The sequence below is a fragment of the Glandiceps talaboti genome, chromosome 21 (assembly GCF_964340395.1).
Source record: "Glandiceps talaboti chromosome 21, keGlaTala1.1, whole genome shotgun sequence".
NCBI classification, from domain to species: domain Eukaryota; kingdom Metazoa; phylum Hemichordata; class Enteropneusta; family Spengelidae; genus Glandiceps; species Glandiceps talaboti.
In genome coordinates this window covers 19,133,957-19,156,307 of record NC_135569.1, presented here as the reverse complement: position 1 = coordinate 19,156,307, position 22,351 = coordinate 19,133,957, and the positions used below count along the sequence as shown (strand labels likewise).

General features: G+C 33.6%; 1 protein-coding gene across 2 annotated transcripts in view; it reads right to left on the bottom strand.

Annotated features, from left to right (window-relative positions):
- LOC144451139 (uncharacterized) overlaps positions 1 to 22,351 on the bottom strand; it is a 59,384-nt gene that overhangs the window by 20,411 nt on the left and 16,622 nt on the right. For both annotated transcript variants that reach the window (XM_078141916.1, XM_078141917.1), the window contains exons 7-8: positions 19,418 to 19,905; positions 14,164 to 14,307 (exon numbers count right to left, since the gene is read on the bottom strand). In XM_078141916.1, coding sequence (XP_077998042.1) covers positions 14,164 to 14,307; positions 19,418 to 19,905 — 632 coding nt within the window. The remainder of the gene's footprint in view (positions 1 to 14,163; positions 14,308 to 19,417; positions 19,906 to 22,351) is intronic.

Here is a 22,351-nt window from a genome sequence, read left to right as displayed (position 1 = left end):
CATTAACATTGTCTTCTATGACATTACAATTGCCTTCTATGACATTAACATTACCTTCTATGACATTACAATTGCCTTCTATGACATTAACATTGTCTTCTATGACATTACAATTACCTTCTATGACATTAACATTGCCTTCTATGACATTAACATTACCTTCTATGACATTACAATTGCCTTCTATGACATTAACATTACCTTCTATGACATTACAATTGCCTTCTGACATTAACATTACCTTCTATGACATTACAATTGCCTTCTATGACATTACAATTGCCTTCTATGACATTACAATTGCCTTCTATAACATTACAATTGCCTTCTATGACATTACAATTGCCTTCTATGACATTACAATTGCCTTCTATAACATTACAATTGCCTTCTATGACATTACAATTACCTTCTATGACATTAACATTGCCTTCTATGACATTAACATTGCCTTCTATGACATTAACATTACCTTCTATGACATTAACATTACCTTCTATGATATTAACATTGCCTTCTATGACATTACAATTACCTTCTATGACATTACAATTGCCTTCTATGATATTAACATTGCCTTCTATGACATTAACATTGCCTTCTATGATATTAACATTGCCTTCTATGACATTACAATTGCCTTCTATGATATTAACATTGCCTTCTATGACATTAACATTGCCTTCTATGATATTAACATTGCCTTCTATGACATTACAATTGCCTTCTATGACATTAACATTGCCTTCTATGACATTAACATTGCCTTCTATGACATTACAATTGCCTTCTATGACATTACAATTACCTTCTATGACATTAACATTGTCTTCTATAACATTAACATTGTCTTCTATGACATTAACATTGCCTTCTATGACATTAACATTGCCTTCTATGACATTAACATTGCCTTCTATGACATTACAATTGCCTTCTATGACATTACAATTGCCTTCTATGACATTACAATTGCCTTCTATGACATTACAATTGCCTTCTATGACATTACAATTGCCTTCTATGACATTAACATTACCTTCTATGACATTACAATTGCCTTCTATGACATTAACATTACCTTCTATGACATTAACATTACCTTCTATGACATTACAATTGCCTTCTATGACATTAACATTACCTTCTATGACATTAACATTACCTTCTATGACATTACAATTGCCTTCTATGACATTACAATTGCCTTCTATGACATTAACATTACCTTCTATGACATTAACATTGCCTTCTATGACATTACAATTGCTTTCTATGACATTAACATTACCTTCTATGACATTAACATTGCCTTCTATGACATTACAATTGCCTTCTATGATATTAACATTACCTTCTATGACATTAACATTGCCTTCTATGACATTACAATTGCCTTCTATGACATTAACATTACCTTCTATGACATTACAATTGCCTTCTATGACATTAACATTGTCTTCTATGACATTACAATTGCCTTCTATGACATTAACATTACCTTCTATGACATTACAATTGCCTTCTATGACATTAACATTGTCTTCTATGACATTACAATTGCCTTCTATGACATTAACATTGCCTTCTATGACATTAACATTACCTTCTATGACATTACAATTGCCTTCTATGACATTAACATTGCCTTCTATGACATTACAATTGCCTTCTATGACATTAACATTACCTTCTATGACATTACAATTGCCTTCTATGACATTAACATTACCTTCTATGACATTACAATTGCCTTCTATGACATTAACATTGTCTTCTATGACATTACAATTGCCTTCTATGACATTAACATTACCTTCTATGACATTACAATTGCCTTCTATGACATTAACATTGTCTTCTATGACATTACAATTGCCTTCTATGACATTACAATTGCCTTCTATAACATTACAATTGCCTTCTATGACATTACAATTACCTTCTATGACATTAACATTGCCTTCTATGACATTAACATTGCCTTCTATGACATTAACATTACCTTCTATGACATTAACATTACCTTCTATGATATTAACATTGCCTTCTATGACATTACAATTACCTTCTATGACATTACAATTGCCTTCTATGATATTAACATTGCCTTCTATGACATTAACATTGCCTTCTATGATATTAACATTGCCTTCTATGACATTAACATTGCCTTCTATGATATTAACATTGCCTTCTATGACATTACAATTGCCTTCTATGACATTAACATTGCCTTCTATGACATTAACATTGCCTTCTATGACATTACAATTGCCTTCTATGACATTACAATTACCTTCTATGACATTAACATTGTCTTCTATAACATTAACATTGTCTTCTATGACATTAACATTGCCTTCTATGACATTAACATTGCCTTCTATGACATTAACATTGCCTTCTATGACATTACAATTGCCTTCTATGACATTACAATTGCCTTCTATGACATTACAATTGCCTTCTATGACATTACAATTGCCTTCTATGACATTACAATTGCCTTCTATGACATTAACATTACCTTCTATGACATTACAATTGCCTTCTATGACATTAACATTACCTTCTATGACATTAACATTACCTTCTATGACATTACAATTGCCTTCTATGACATTAACATTACCTTCTATGACATTAACATTACCTTCTATGACATTACAATTGCCTTCTATGACATTACAATTGCCTTCTATGACATTAACATTACCTTCTATGACATTAACATTGCCTTCTATGACATTACAATTGCTTTCTATGACATTAACATTACCTTCTATGACATTAACATTGCCTTCTATGACATTACAATTGCCTTCTATGATATTAACATTACCTTCTATGACATTAACATTGCCTTCTATGACATTACAATTGCCTTCTATGACATTAACATTACCTTCTATGACATTACAATTGCCTTCTATGACATTAACATTGTCTTCTATGACATTACAATTGCCTTCTATGACATTAACATTACCTTCTATGACATTACAATTGCCTTCTATGACATTAACATTGTCTTCTATGACATTACAATTGCCTTCTATGACATTAACATTGCCTTCTATGACATTAACATTACCTTCTATGACATTACAATTGCCTTCTATGACATTAACATTGCCTTCTATGACATTACAATTGCCTTCTATGACATTAACATTACCTTCTATGACATTACAATTGCCTTCTATGACATTAACATTACCTTCTATGACATTACAATTGCCTTCTATGACATTAACATTGTCTTCTATGACATTACAATTGCCTTCTATGACATTAACATTACCTTCTATGACATTACAATTGCCTTCTATGACATTAACATTGTCTTCTATGACATTACAATTGCCTTCTATGACATTAACATTGCCTTCTATGACATTAACATTACCTTCTATGACATTACAATTGCCTTCTATGACATTAACATTGCCTTCTATGATATTAACATTACCTTCTATGATATTAACATTACCTTCTATGACATTAACATTGCCTTCTATGACATTAACATTGCCTTCTATGACATTACAATTGTCTTCTATGACATTACAATTGCCTTCTATGACATTACAATTGCCTTCTATGACATTACAATTGCCTTCTATGACATTACAATTGCCTTCTATGATATTAACATTGCCTTCTATGATATTAACATTACCTTCTATGACATTAACATTGCCTTCTATGACATTACAATTGCCTTCTATGACATTAACATTGTCTTCTATGACATTACAATTGCCTTCTATGACATTACAATTGCCTTCTATGACAATACAATTGCCTTCTATGACATTAACATTGCCTTCTATGACATTAACATTACCTTCTATGACATTAACATTACCTTCTATGACATTAACATTGCCTTCTATGATATTAACATTGCCTTCTATGACATTAACATTGTCTTCTATGATATTAACATTGCCTTCTATGACATTAACATTGTCTTCTATGATATTAACATTGCCTTCTATGACATTAACATTGCCTTCTATGACATTACAATTGCCTTCTATGACATTAACATTACCTTCTATGATATTAACATTGCCTTCTATGACATTAACATTGCCTTCTATGACATTACAATTGCCTTCTATGACATTAACATTGTCTTCTATGACATTAACATTGCCTTCTATGACATTAACATTGCCTTCTATGACATTAACATTGCCTTCTATGACATTAACATTGCCTTCTATGACATTAACATTGCCTTCTATGACATTAACATTACCTTCTATGACATTACAATTACCTTCTATGACATTAACATTGCCTTCTATGACATTACAATTGCCTTCTATGACATTAACATTGCCTTCTATGACATTACAATTACCTTCTATGACATTAACATTGCCTTCTATGACATTACAATTACCTTCTATGACATTAACATTGTCTTCTATGACATTACAATTGCCTTCTATGACATGAACATTACCTTCTATGACATTACAATTGCCTTCTATGATATTAACATTGCCTTCTATGACATTAACATTGTCTTCTATGATATTAACATTGCCTTCTATGACATTACAATTGCCTTCTATGACATTACAATTACCTTCTATGACATTACAATTGCCTTCTATGACATTAACATTGCCTTCTATGACATTAACATTGCCTTCTATGACATTAACATTGCCTTCTATGACATTAACATTACCTTCTATGACATTAACATTGCCTTCTATGACATTAACATTACCTTCTATGACATTAACATTACCTTCTATGACATTAACATTACCTTCTATGACATTAACATTGCCTTCTATGACATTAACATTACCTTCTATGACATTAACATTGCCTTCTATGACATTAACATTGTCTTCTATGACATTACAATTGCCTTCTATGACATTAACATTGCCTTCTATGATATTAACATTGCCTTCTATGACATTAACATTGCCTTCTATGACATTAACATTACCTTCTATGACATTAACATTGCCTTCTATGATATTAACATTGCCTTCTATGACATTAACATTACCTTCTATGACATTAACATTGCCTTCTATGACATTAACATTGCCTTCTATGACATTAACATTGTCTTCTATGACATTAACATTGCCTTCTATGATATTAACATTGCCTTCTATGACATTACAATTGCCTTCTATGACATTAACATTGCCTTCTATGACATTAACATTACCTTCTATGACATTAACATTGCCTTCTATGATATTAACATTGCCTTCTATGACATTAACATTACCTTCTATGACATTAACATTACCTTCTATGACATTACAATTGCCTTCTATGACATTAACATTACCTCCTATGACATTACAATTGCCTTCTATGACATTAACATTGCCTTCTATGACATTACAATTGCCTTCTATGACATTAACATTGTCTTCTATGATATCAACATTGCCTTCTATGACATTAACATTGTCTTCTATGATATTAACATTGCCTTCTATGACGTTACAATTGCCTTCTATGACATTACAATTACCTTCTATGACATTACAATTGCCTTCTATGACATTAACATTGCCTTCTATGACATTAACATTGCCTTCTATGACATTACAATTGCCTTCTATGACATTAACATTACCTTCTATGACATTAACATTGTCTTCTATGATATTAACATTGTCTTCTGATATTAACATTACCTTCTATGACATTAACATTGCCTTCTATGACATTACAATTGCCTTCTATGACATTACAATTGCCTTCTATGACATTACAATTGCCTTCTATGACATTACAATTGCCTTCTATGACATTAACATTGCCTTCTATGACATTACAATTGCCTTCTATGACATTAACATTGCCTTCTATGACATTACAATTGCCTTCTATGACATTACAATTACCTTCTATGACATTAACATTACCTTCTATGACATTACAATTGCCTTCTATGACATTACAATTACCTTCTATGACATTACAATTACCTTCTATGACATTACAATTACCTTCTATGACATTACAATTACCTTCTATGACATTAACATTGCCTTCTATGACATTAACATTACCTTCTATGACATTACAATTGCCTTCTATGACATTAACATTGCCTTCTATGACATTAACATTGTCTTCTATGACATTAACATTGCCTTCTATGACATTACAATTACGTTCTATGACATTACAATTGCCTTCTATGACATTAACATTGCCTTCTATGACATTAACATTGCCTTCTATGACATTAACATTACCTTCTATGACATTAACATTGCCTTCTATGACATTACAATTGCCTTCTATGACATTACAATTGCCTTCTATGATATTAACATTGCCTTCTATGACATTACAATTGCCTTCTATGACATTACAATTGCCTTCTATGATATTAACATTGCCTTCTATGACATTACAATTGCCTTCTATGACATTACAATTGCCTTCTATGACATTAACATTGCCTTCTATGACATTACAATTGCCTTCTAAGACATTAACATTGCCTTCTATGACATTAACATTGCCTTCTATGACATTACAATTGCCTTCTATGACATTACAATTACCTTCTATGACATTACAATTGCCTTCTATGACATTACAATTACCTTCTATGACATTACAATTGCCTTCTATGACATTACAATTGCCTTCTATGACATTAACATTGCCTTCTATGACATTAACATTACCTTCTATGACATTACAATTGCCTTCTATGACATTAACATTGCCTTCTATGACATTACAATTACCTTCTATGACATTAACATTGCCTTCTATGACATTACAATTGCCTTCTATGACATTACAATTACCTTCTATGACATTACAATTGCCTTCTATGATATTAACATTACCTTCTATGACATTAACATTGCCTTCTATGACATTACAATTGCCTTCTATGACATTAACATTACCTTCTATGACATTACAATTGCCTTCTATGACATTAACATTGTCTTCTATGACATTACAATTGCCTTCTATGACATTAACATTACCTTCTATGACATTACAATTGCCTTCTATGACATTAACATTGTCTTCTATGACATTACAATTGCCTTCTATGACATTAACATTGCCTTCTATGACATTAACATTACCTTCTATGACATTACAATTGCCTTCTATGACATTAACATTGCCTTCTATGACATTACAATTGCCTTCTATGACATTAACATTACCTTCTATGACATTACAATTGCCTTCTATGACATTAACATTACCTTCTATGACATTACAATTGCCTTCTATGACATTAACATTGTCTTCTATGACATTACAATTGCCTTCTATGACATTAACATTACCTTCTATGACATTACAATTGCCTTCTATGACATTACAATTGCCTTCTATGACATTACAATTGCCTTCTATAACATTACAATTGCCTTCTATGACATTACAATTACCTTCTATGACATTAACATTGCCTTCTATGACATTAACATTGCCTTCTATGACATTAACATTACCTTCTATGACATTAACATTACCTTCTATGATATTAACATTGCCTTCTATGACATTACAATTACCTTCTATGACATTACAATTGCCTTCTATGATATTAACATTGCCTTCTATGACATTAACATTGCCTTCTATGATATTAACATTGCCTTCTATGACATTACAATTGCCTTCTATGATATTAACATTGCCTTCTATGACATTAACATTGCCTTCTATGATATTAACATTGCCTTCTATGACATTACAATTGCCTTCTATGACATTAACATTGCCTTCTATGACATTAACATTGCCTTCTATGACATTACAATTGCCTTCTATGACATTACAATTACCTTCTATGACATTAACATTGTCTTCTATAACATTAACATTGTCTTCTATGACATTAACATTGCCTTCTATGACATTAACATTGCCTTCTATGACATTAACATTGCCTTCTATGACATTACAATTGCCTTCTATGACATTACAATTGCCTTCTATGACATTACAATTGCCTTCTATGACATTACAATTGCCTTCTATGACATTAACATTACCTTCTATGACATTACAATTGCCTTCTATGACATTAACATTACCTTCTATGACATTAACATTACCTTCTATGACATTACAATTGCCTTCTATGACATTAACATTACCTTCTATGACATTAACATTACCTTCTATGACATTACAATTGCCTTCTATGACATTACAATTGCCTTCTATGACATTAACATTACCTTCTATGACATTAACATTGCCTTCTATGACATTACAATTGCTTTCTATGACATTAACATTACCTTCTATGACATTAACATTGCCTTCTATGACATTACAATTGCCTTCTATGATATTAACATTACCTTCTATGACATTAACATTGCCTTCTATGACATTACAATTGCCTTCTATGACATTAACATTACCTTCTATGACATTACAATTGCCTTCTATGACATTAACATTGTCTTCTATGACATTACAATTGCCTTCTATGACATTAACATTACCTTCTATGACATTACAATTGCCTTCTATGACATTAACATTGTCTTCTATGACATTACAATTGCCTTCTATGACATTAACATTGCCTTCTATGACATTAACATTACCTTCTATGACATTACAATTGCCTTCTATGACATTAACATTGCCTTCTATGACATTACAATTGCCTTCTATGACATTAACATTACCTTCTATGACATTACAATTGCCTTCTATGACATTAACATTACCTTCTATGACATTACAATTGCCTTCTATGACATTAACATTGTCTTCTATGACATTACAATTGCCTTCTATGACATTAACATTACCTTCTATGACATTACAATTGCCTTCTATGACATTAACATTGTCTTCTATGACATTACAATTGCCTTCTATGACATTAACATTGCCTTCTATGACATTAACATTACCTTCTATGACATTACAATTGCCTTCTATGACATTAACATTGCCTTCTATGATATTAACATTACCTTCTATGATATTAACATTACCTTCTATGACATTAACATTGCCTTCTATGACATTAACATTGCCTTCTATGACATTACAATTGTCTTCTATGACATTACAATTGCCTTCTATGACATTACAATTGCCTTCTATGACATTACAATTGCCTTCTATGACATTACAATTGCCTTCTATGATATTAACATTGCCTTCTATGATATTAACATTACCTTCTATGACATTAACATTGCCTTCTATGACATTACAATTGCCTTCTATGACATTAACATTGTCTTCTATGACATTACAATTGCCTTCTATGACATTACAATTGCCTTCTATGACAATACAATTGCCTTCTATGACATTAACATTGCCTTCTATGACATTAACATTACCTTCTATGACATTAACATTACCTTCTATGACATTAACATTGCCTTCTATGATATTAACATTGCCTTCTATGACATTAACATTGTCTTCTATGATATTAACATTGCCTTCTATGACATTAACATTGTCTTCTATGATATTAACATTGCCTTCTATGACATTAACATTGCCTTCTATGACATTACAATTGCCTTCTATGACATTAACATTACCTTCTATGATATTAACATTGCCTTCTATGACATTAACATTGCCTTCTATGACATTACAATTGCCTTCTATGACATTAACATTGTCTTCTATGACATTAACATTGCCTTCTATGACATTAACATTGCCTTCTATGACATTAACATTGCCTTCTATGACATTAACATTGCCTTCTATGACATTAACATTGCCTTCTATGACATTAACATTACCTTCTATGACATTACAATTACCTTCTATGACATTAACATTGCCTTCTATGACATTACAATTGCCTTCTATGACATTAACATTGCCTTCTATGACATTACAATTACCTTCTATGACATTAACATTGCCTTCTATGACATTACAATTACCTTCTATGACATTAACATTGTCTTCTATGACATTACAATTGCCTTCTATGACATGAACATTACCTTCTATGACATTACAATTGCCTTCTATGATATTAACATTGCCTTCTATGACATTAACATTGTCTTCTATGATATTAACATTGCCTTCTATGACATTACAATTGCCTTCTATGACATTACAATTACCTTCTATGACATTACAATTGCCTTCTATGACATTAACATTGCCTTCTATGACATTAACATTGCCTTCTATGACATTAACATTGCCTTCTATGACATTAACATTACCTTCTATGACATTAACATTGCCTTCTATGACATTAACATTACCTTCTATGACATTAACATTACCTTCTATGACATTAACATTACCTTCTATGACATTAACATTGCCTTCTATGACATTAACATTACCTTCTATGACATTAACATTGCCTTCTATGACATTAACATTGTCTTCTATGACATTACAATTGCCTTCTATGACATTAACATTGCCTTCTATGATATTAACATTGCCTTCTATGACATTAACATTGCCTTCTATGACATTAACATTACCTTCTATGACATTAACATTGCCTTCTATGATATTAACATTGCCTTCTATGACATTAACATTACCTTCTATGACATTAACATTGCCTTCTATGACATTAACATTGCCTTCTATGACATTAACATTGTCTTCTATGACATTAACATTGCCTTCTATGATATTAACATTGCCTTCTATGACATTACAATTGCCTTCTATGACATTAACATTGCCTTCTATGACATTAACATTACCTTCTATGACATTAACATTGCCTTCTATGATATTAACATTGCCTTCTATGACATTAACATTACCTTCTATGACATTAACATTACCTTCTATGACATTACAATTGCCTTCTATGACATTAACATTACCTCCTATGACATTACAATTGCCTTCTATGACATTAACATTGCCTTCTATGACATTACAATTGCCTTCTATGACATTAACATTGTCTTCTATGATATCAACATTGCCTTCTATGACATTAACATTGTCTTCTATGATATTAACATTGCCTTCTATGACGTTACAATTGCCTTCTATGACATTACAATTACCTTCTATGACATTACAATTGCCTTCTATGACATTAACATTGCCTTCTATGACATTAACATTGCCTTCTATGACATTACAATTGCCTTCTATGACATTAACATTACCTTCTATGACATTAACATTGTCTTCTATGATATTAACATTGTCTTCTATGATATTAACATTACCTTCTATGACATTAACATTGCCTTCTATGACATTACAATTGCCTTCTATGACATTACAATTGCCTTCTATGACATTACAATTGCCTTCTATGACATTACAATTGCCTTCTATGACATTAACATTGCCTTCTATGACATTACAATTGCCTTCTATGACATTAACATTGCCTTCTATGACATTACAATTGCCTTCTATGACATTACAATTACCTTCTATGACATTAACATTACCTTCTATGACATTACAATTGCCTTCTATGACATTACAATTACCTTCTATGACATTACAATTACCTTCTATGACATTACAATTACCTTCTATGACATTACAATTACCTTCTATGACATTAACATTGCCTTCTATGACATTAACATTACCTTCTATGACATTACAATTGCCTTCTATGACATTAACATTGCCTTCTATGACATTAACATTGTCTTCTATGACATTAACATTGCCTTCTATGACATTACAATTACGTTCTATGACATTACAATTGCCTTCTATGACATTAACATTGCCTTCTATGACATTAACATTGCCTTCTATGACATTAACATTACCTTCTATGACATTAACATTGCCTTCTATGACATTACAATTGCCTTCTATGACATTACAATTGCCTTCTATGATATTAACATTGCCTTCTATGACATTACAATTGCCTTCTATGACATTACAATTGCCTTCTATGATATTAACATTGCCTTCTATGACATTACAATTGCCTTCTATGACATTACAATTGCCTTCTATGACATTAACATTGCCTTCTATGACATTACAATTGCCTTCTAAGACATTAACATTGCCTTCTATGACATTAACATTGCCTTCTATGACATTACAATTGCCTTCTATGACATTACAATTACCTTCTATGACATTACAATTGCCTTCTATGACATTACAATTGCCTTCTATGACATTAACATTGCCTTCTATGACATTAACATTACCTTCTATGACATTACAATTGCCTTCTATGACATTAACATTGCCTTCTATGACATTACAATTACCTTCTATGACATTAACATTGCCTTCTATGACATTACAATTGCCTTCTATGACATTACAATTACCTTCTATGACATTACAATTGCCTTCTATGACATTACAATTGCCTTCTATGACATTAACATTACCTTCTATGACATTAACATTGCCTTCTATGACATTACAATTGCCTTCTATGACATTACAATTGCCTTCTATGACATTAACATTACCTTCTATGACATTAACATTGACTTCTATGACATTAACATTGCCTTCTATGACATTACAATTGCCTTCTATGACATTACAATTACCTTCTATGACATTACAATTGCCTTCTATGACATTAACATTGCCTTCTATGACATTAACATTACCTTCTATGACATTACAATTGCCTTCTATGACATTACAATTGCCTTCTATGACATTAACATTACCTTCTATGACATTAACATTGCCTTCTATGACAATACAATTGCCTTCTATGACATTAACATTGCCTTCTATGACATTACAATTACCTTCTATGACATTACAATTGCCTTCTATGACATTAACATTGCCTTCTATGACATTAACATTACCTTCTATGACATTAACATTACCTTCTATGACATTACAATTACCTTCTATGACATTAACATTGCCTTCTATGACATTAACATTGTCTTCTATGACATTACAATTGCCTTCTATGACATTAACATTACCTTCTATGACATACAATTGCCTTCTATGACATTAACATTGCCTTCTATGACATTAACATTGTCTTCTATGACATTAACATTACCTTCTATGACATTAACATTGCCTTCTATGACAATACAATTGCCTTCTATGACATTAACATTGCCTTCTATGACATTACAATTACCTTCTATGACATTACAATTGCCTTCTATGACATTAACATTGTCTTCTATGACATTAACATTGTCTTCTATGACATTAACATTGCCTTCTATGATATTAACATTGCCTTCTATGACATTAACATTGCCTTCTATGACATTAACATTGTCTTCTATGACATTACAATTGCCTTCTATGACATTACAATTGCCTTCTATGACATTAACATTGCCTTCTATGACATTAACATTGTCTTCTATGACATTACAATTGCCTTCTATGACATTACAATTGCCTTCTATGACATTAACATTGCCTTCTATGACATTACAATTGCCTTCTATGACATTACAATTGCCTTCTATGACATTAACATTACCTTCTATGACATTAACATTGCCTTCTATGACATTAACATTGTCTTCTATGACATTACAATTGCCTTCTATGACATTACAATTGCCTTCTATGACAATACAATTGCCTTCTATGATATTAACATTGTCTTCTATGACATTACAATTGCCTTCTATGACATTACAATTGCCTTCTATGACATTAACATTGCCTTCTATGACATTAACATTACCTTCTATGACATTAACATTACCTTCTATGACATTACAATTGCCTTCTATGACATTACAATTGCCTTCTATGACATTAACATTACCTTCTATGACATTAACATTGCCTTCTATGACAATACAATTATCTTCTATGACATTAACATTGTCTTCTATGACATTAACATTGCCTTCTATGATATTAACATTGCCTTCTATGACATTGTTTGAATAGTAGACTGCCGAGTATGGATTCCTCACCATTATTTGATAAACACATAAAAACAATTACATCATAGCCTGATAGCAGGTTTGAGTTCAGTTAGTTGAAAGTCATAGTTAAGTATACTTCAGTATTAGTAGAACACTGTGAGTAACTGTTGAATACACAGCATTTATAATCTCACCCAAGAAGTATAAACTCAGCTTAGAATCTCACAATCAGAGTCCCAAGTGACATGACATTCCATCTCACTTCAACATCAGATTCTCATTCGATCTCACATACCTTGGGATACCTGCTTGAAACCATGGTGCATCTCTTAAAAGTCTTTCCTCATCTACAGATCTGTTGTCATGGAGACTGCCTCCGACTGCACCTGGTCCGAGACTGGAATTTTCAAAATCTGTCAGACTACGATATGATGATGACCTGAAAGGTGAGAAGTGACTATTACAATATGAACAGAGCTGTTACAACTTTCAATGTCATCCCACAGAACAATATGCTAACATGGTGGAGTGAGGAGTGAGGAGTGAGGGGTGGGGATATGTTATGGAAGCAAATGTGTGATAGACAACATTACATGACCTATCAGAAAAAAAGTCACAATGTATGAATTCCCTTGTCACAAAATCACTGATTATATATTTGTGAATAAATGCTGTTAGAAACACAAAACAGGACATGACCCTCCTTAAACTGCTGTAACTTTATGTAGTTTTCACAGCACTGTTTGATTTCAGTTGTACAAGATTCTGATCTTTGACCTTCTCCAAAAGTTATTGAGTTGGACACAAAAAACATAAAGACCCAATGTATCAATTCATTCATTTCAATAGACTTTGAGAACAACACCAACATAAAATATATGACAATGATCAATGTAGAGATTATGAGACCCATTTACATGTAAAAACAAGTTACAGCTGTTGGTAGTCTGGTGTATTACATACCTGGATGGAAGTGACCAGGTTAACACTAGAAATGTGATTAAATGGTGTATACATACCTGGGTGGAAGTGACCAGGTTAGCACTAGAAATGTGATTAAAATGATGTATATATACCTGGGTGGAAGTGACCAAGTTAGCACTAGAAATGTGATTAAATGATGTATACATACCTGGGTGGAAGTGACCAGGTTAACACTAGAAATGTGATTAAATGGTGTATTACATACCTGGATGGAAGTGACCAGGTTAACACTAGAAATGTGATTAAATGGTGTATACATACCTGGATGGAAGTGACCAGGTTAGCACTAGAAATGTGATTAAAATGATGTATACATACCTGGATGGAAGTGACCAGGTTAGCACTAGAAATGTGATTAAATGATGTATACATACCTGGGTGGAAGTGACCAGGTTAGCACTAGAAATGTGATTAAATGATGTATATATACCTGGGTGGAAGTGACCAGGTTAGCACTAGAAATGTGATTAAATGATGTATACATACCTGGGTGGAAGTGACCAGGTTAACACTAGAAATGTGATTAAAATGATGTATATATACCTGGATGGAAGTGACCAGGTTAGCACTAGAAATGTGATTAAATGATGTATACATACCTGGATGGAAGTGACCAGGTTAGCACTAGAAATGTGATTAAATGATGTATATATACCTGGATGGAAGTGACCAGGTTAGCACTAGAAATGTGATTAAATGATGTATATATACCTGGGTGGAAGTGACCAGGTTAACACTAGAAATGTGATTAAATGATGTATATATACCTGGGTAGAAGTGACCAGGTTAACACTAGAAATGTGATTAAATGATGTATATATACCTGGATGGAAGTGACCAGGTTAACACTAGAAATGTGATTAAATGATGTATATATACCTGGGTGGAAGTGACCAGGTTAACACTAGAAATGTGATTAAATGGTGTATACATACCTGGATGGAAGTGACCAGGTTAACACTAGAAATGTGATTAAATGATGTATACATACCTGGGTGGAAGTGACCAGGTTAACACTAGAAATGTGATTAAAATGATGTATACATACCTGGATGGAAGTGACCAGGTTAACACTAGAAATGTGATTAAATGATGTATATATACCTGGGTGGAAGTGACCAGGTTAGCACTAGAAATGTGATTAAAATGATGTATATATACCTGGGTGGAAGTGACCAGGTTAGCACTAGAAATGTGATTAAAATGATGTATATATACCTGGGTGGAAGTGACCAGGTTAACACTAGAAATGTGATTAAAATGATGTATATATACCTGGATGGAAGTGACCAGGTTAGCACTAGAAATGTGATTAAACAAGTCATTGAGAATGACATAGTACCCGCTATGATTGTTTTTTAAGGAATTATTCCTTAATTACTCTGATCACGCAACAACACCTGTGAACCTAAATCAAACAGACTTAGATATGTTGTGTCTGCTTGTTGGACATGAAACATGCCTACAACAATAAAGGATGGGTCGGGTATGGTGGATCGTATCACGACGAAAATGGATATGCATATGTATGTCATAGAACACTGTCCTAATACCAACTTTAAATGAGATTTGTTCAAGCATGTCTGAGTTATGGCTTTGGACATAGAAAAATCGCAAACAAAATGGCTGCCAGGCGGCCATATTGGATTGTATCACAACAACAATGAATATGCACATGTATGTCATAGAACACTGTCCCAATACCAACTTTGAATGAGATTTGTTCAAGCATGTCTGAGTTATGGCTTTGGACATAGAAAAATCGCAAACAAAATGGCTGCCAGGCGGCCATATTGGATTGTATCACAACAACAATGAATATGCACATGTATGTCATAGAACACTGTCCCAATACCAACTTTGAATGAGATCTGTTCAAGCATGTCTGAGTTATGGCTTTGGACATGGAAAATTTGCAAACAAAATGGCTGCTAGGTGGAAGTGACCAGGTTAGCACTAGAAATGTGATTAAATGATGTATATATACCTGGGTGGAAGTGACCAGGTTAGCACTAGAAATGTGATTAAATGATGTATACATACCTGGGTGGAAGTGACCAAGTTAGCACTAGAAATGTGATTAAATGATGTATACATACCTGGGTGGAAGTGACCAAGTTAGCACTAGAAATGTGATTAAATGATGTATATATACCTGGATTGAAGTGACCAGGTTAGCACTAGAAATGTGATTAAATGATGTATACATACCTGGGTGGAAGTGACCAGGTTAGCACTAGAAATGTGATTAAATGATGTATACATACCTGGGTGGAAGTGACCAGGTTAGCACTAGAAATGTGATTAAATGATGTATACATACCTGGGTGGAAGTGACCAGGTTAGCACTAGAAATGTGATTAAATGATGTATACATACCTGGGTGGAAGTGACCAAGTTAGCACTAGAAATGTGATTAAATGATGTATACATACCTGGGTGGAAGTGACCAGGTTAGCACTAGAAATGTGATTAAATGATGTATACATACCTGGGTGGAAGTGACCAGGTTAGCACTAGAAATGTGATTAAATGATGTATACATACCTGGATTGAAGTGACCAGGTTAACACTAGAAATGTGATTAAATGATGTATATATACCTGGGTGGAAGTGACCAGGTTAACACTAGAAATGTGATTAAATGATGTATATATACCTGGATGGAAGTGACCAGGTTAGCACTAGAAATGTGATTAAATGGTGTATACATACCTGGGTGGAAGTGACCAGGTTAACACTAGAAATGTGATTAAATGATGTATACATACCTGGATGGAAGTGACCAGGTTAGCACTAGAAATGTGATTAAATGGTGTATATATACCTGGATGGAAGTGACCAGGTTAGCACTAGAAATGTGATTAAATGATGTATATATACCTGGATGGAAGTGACCAGGTTAGCACTAGAAATGTGATTAAATGATGTATACATACCTGGGTGGAAGTGACCAAGTTAGCACTAGAAATGTGATTAAATGATGTATATATACCTGGGTGGAAGTGACCAGGTTAGCACTAGAAATGTGATTAAATGATGTATACATACTTGGATGGAAGTGACCAGGTTAACACTAGAAATGTGATTAAATGATGTATACATACCTAGATGGAAGTGACCAGGTTAACACTAGAAATGTGATTAAATGATGTATATATACCTGGGTGGAAGTGACCAGGTTAACACTAGAAATGTGATTAAATGATGTATATATACCTGGGTGGAAGTGACCAGGTTAGCACTAGAAATGTGATTAAATGGTGTATACATACCTGGGTGGAAGTGACCAGGTTAGCACTAGAAATGTGATTAAATGATGTATACATACCTGGATGGAAGTGACCAGGTTAACACTAGAAATGTGATTAAATGATGTATATATACCTGGGTGGAAGTGACCAGGTTAACACTAGAAATGTGATTAAATGATGTATACATACCTAGATGGAAGTGACCAGGTTAGCACTAGAAATGTGATTAAATGATGTATACATACCTGGGTGGAAGTGACCAGGTTAACACTAGAAATGTGATTAAATGATGTATACATACCTGGGTGGAAGTGACCAGGTTAACACTAGAAATGTGATTAAAATGATGTATATATACCTGGATGGAAGTGACCAGGTTAACACTAGAAATGTGATTAAATGATGTATACATACCTAGATGGAAGTGACCAGGTTAGCACTAGAAATGTGATTAAATGATGTATACATACCTGGATGGAAGTGACCAGGTTAACACTAGAAATGTGATTAAATGATGTATATATACCTGGGTGGAAGTGACCAGGTTAACACTAGAAATGTGATTAAATGATGTATACATACCTGGGTGGAAGTGACCAGGTTAACACTAGAAATGTGATTAAATGATGTATATATACCTGGATGGAAGTGACCAGGTTAGCACTAGAAATGTGATTAAATGATGTATACATACCTGGATGGAAGTGACCAGGTTAGCACTAGAAATGTGATTAAATGATGTATACATACCTGGATGGAAGTGACCAGGTTAGCACTAGAAATGTGATTAAATGATGTATATATACCTGGGTGGAAGTGACCAGGTTAACACTAGAAATGTGATTAAATGATGTATATATACCTGGGTGGAAGTGACCAGGTTAGCACTAGAAATGTGATTAAATGATGTATACATACCTGGGTGGAAGTGACCAGGTTAGCACTAGAAATGTGATTAAATGATGTATATATACCTGGATGGAAGTGACCAGGTTAGCACTAGAAATGTGATTAAATGATGTATACATACCTGGATGGAAGTGACCAGGTTAACACTAGAAATGTGATTAAATGATGTATACATACCTGGGTGGAAGTGACCAGGTTAACACTAGAAATGTGATTAAATGATGTATATATACCTGGATGGAAGTGACCAGGTTAACACTAGAAATGTGATTAAATGATGTATACATACCTGGATGGAAGTGACCAGGTTAACACTAGAAATGTGATTAAATGATGTATACATACCTGGATGGAAGTGACCAGGTTAACATTGTACATTTTGATTAAATGGCGTATACATACCTAGGTGGAAGTGGAGGAATGCCATCAAGTTCAGTCATTGACCTTCTAATTTCATCCAGATCAACTTCAACCTTGTGACCTTGGTGACCTGGAGGTTTTGACCTTTGACCTTTGTCCTCAGTTGCCTTTTGTGAATCGTCCTGCAGGAATGTTTCAGCAGGAAAAGTACTTTTTGAATTAATGTTATTTTCAACAGTTTCAGTTTTTTTCTTTGGCTCAACAAAGGCAGGGGGTGGGTTTTCATCTTGAAGCAATAATTGACCTGTTCTGGCAGCAGGTCGTTGCCTTGACAACTGTTTGCCCCTTAGAGCTGGAGGAGGTTGTTCGTCTTGCAGTAAAATTTGCATACCCTTGGGGTTTGTTTCCGGGACAACCATGATGGGACTTGCTGGTGACCCATTATCTTCAGGTGTCCATTCTGAATATGTTTCAATATCGCAGTAAGGTGCTGGTGGAAGGGGTTTACTCCGTTTAGCTTGTTTTGTCACCTTGTAAGTAGAAACATACACAGATAAAGACGTGAGTGAAAATAACAGTTTGGGTTAGTTCACAGGGCTTGGGGATTGGTCATATTTGATTACAAATATTTATTTTTTGTTTATTGTTTACTTTTACATTTAGAAAAAATAATAGTTTCCCTACCACGTAATAAAGCAATGATTTGAAAATGTGGACTTTTCACATGGTGAGTGGGGATGAGGAAGGGTCACTCATAAATAATTAATAAGGTAGTCATAGTAATTAAAAACAAACAAAGAACAGGTAAAAGTGATTTAGAATAAAAACACAACACCGGCTTTTTAAATCATTACTTGACTACATGGTAGTATAACATATAAATTAAAAAAATAATTAAAAATAAACAAAGAATGCTTATTTGTAAACAAACTATGGCCAATTCTAAGGATAAAGTAGCTGGAATTCAGATAAACAACATATAAACATTCCAGTGTATGTGGTAATAGTGTAGGTCTGTGATAGTAGGAAGAATGGTTGCACACATTGTAAACAGCAGTGCAAGTGGTGCATACCAAACAATGTATTACACACTAGATGAATTGCACACATTGTAAACAGCACTGCAAGTGGTGCATACCAAACAATGTATTACACACTAGATGAATTGCACACATTGTAAACAGCACTGCAAGTGGTGCATACCAAACAATGTATAACACACTAGATGAATTGCACACGTTGTAAACAGCACTGCAAGTGGTGCATACCAAACAATGTATTACGCACTAGATGAATTGCACACATTGTAAACAGCAGTGCAAGTGGTGCATACCAAACAATGTATTACACACTAGGTGAATTGCACACATTGTAAACAGCACTGCAAGTGGTGCATACCAAACAATGTATTACACACTAGATGAATTGCACACATTGTAAACAGCACTGCAAGTGGTGCATACCAAACAATGTATTACACACTAGATGAATTGCACACATTGTAAACAGCACTGCAAGTGGTGCATACCAAACAATGTATTACACACTAGATGAATTGCACACATTGTAAACAGCACTGCAAGTGGTGTATACCAAACAATGTATTACACACTAGATGAATTGCACACATTGTAAACAGCAGTGCAAGTGGTGTATACCAAACAATGTATTACACACTAGATGAATTGCACACATTGTAAACAGCAGTGCAAGTGGTGCATACCAAACAATGTATTACACACTAGATGAATTGCACACATTGTAAACAGCACTGCAAGTGGTGTATACCAAACAATGTATTACACACTAGGTGAATTGCACACATTGTAAACAGCACTGCAAGTGGTGCATACCAAACAATGTATTACACCCTAGATGAATTGCACACATTGTAAACAGCACTGCAAGTGGTGTATACCAAACAATGTATTACACACTAGATGAATTGCACACATTGTAAACAGCACTGCAAGTGGTGCATACCAAACAATGTATTACACCCTAGATGAATTGCACACATTGTAAACAGCACTGCAAGTGGTGCATACCAAACAATGTATTACACCCTAGATGAATTGCACACATTGTAAACAGCAGTGCAAGTGGTGTATACCAAACAATGTATTACACACTAGATGAATTGCACACATTGTAAACAGCACTGCAAGTGGTGTATACCAAACAATGTATTACACACTAGGTGAATTGCACACATTGTAAACAGCACTGCAAGTGGTGCATACCAAACAATGTATTACACCCTAGATGAATTGCACACATTGTAAACAGCACTGCAAGTGGTGTATACCAAACAATGTATTACACACTAGATGAATTGCACACATTGTAAACAGCACTGCAAGTGGTGCATACCAAACAATGTATTACACCCTAGATGAATTGCACACATTGTAAACAGCACTGCAAGTGGTGCATACCAAACAATGTATTACACCCTAGATGAATTGCACACATTGTAAACAGCAGTGCAAGTGGTGTATACCAAACAATGTATTACACACTAGATGAATTGCACACATTGTAAACAGCACTGCAAGTGGTGTATACCAAACAATGTATTACACACTAGGTGAATTGCACACATTGTAAACAGCACTGCAAGTGGTGCATACCAAACAATGTATTACACACTGGATGAATTGCACACATTGTAAACAGCAGTGCAAGTGGTGCATACCAAACAATGTATTACACACTAGGTGAATTGCACACATTGTAAACAGCACTGCAAGTGGTGCATACCAAACAATGTATTACACCCTAGATGAATTGCACACATTGTAAACAGCACTGCAAGTGGTGCATACCAAACAATGTATTACGCACTAGATGAATTGCACACATTGTAAACAGCACTGCAAGTGGTGTATACCAAACAATGTATTACACACTAGATGAATTGCACACATTGTAAACAGCAGTGCAAGTGGTGCATACCAAACAATGTATTACACA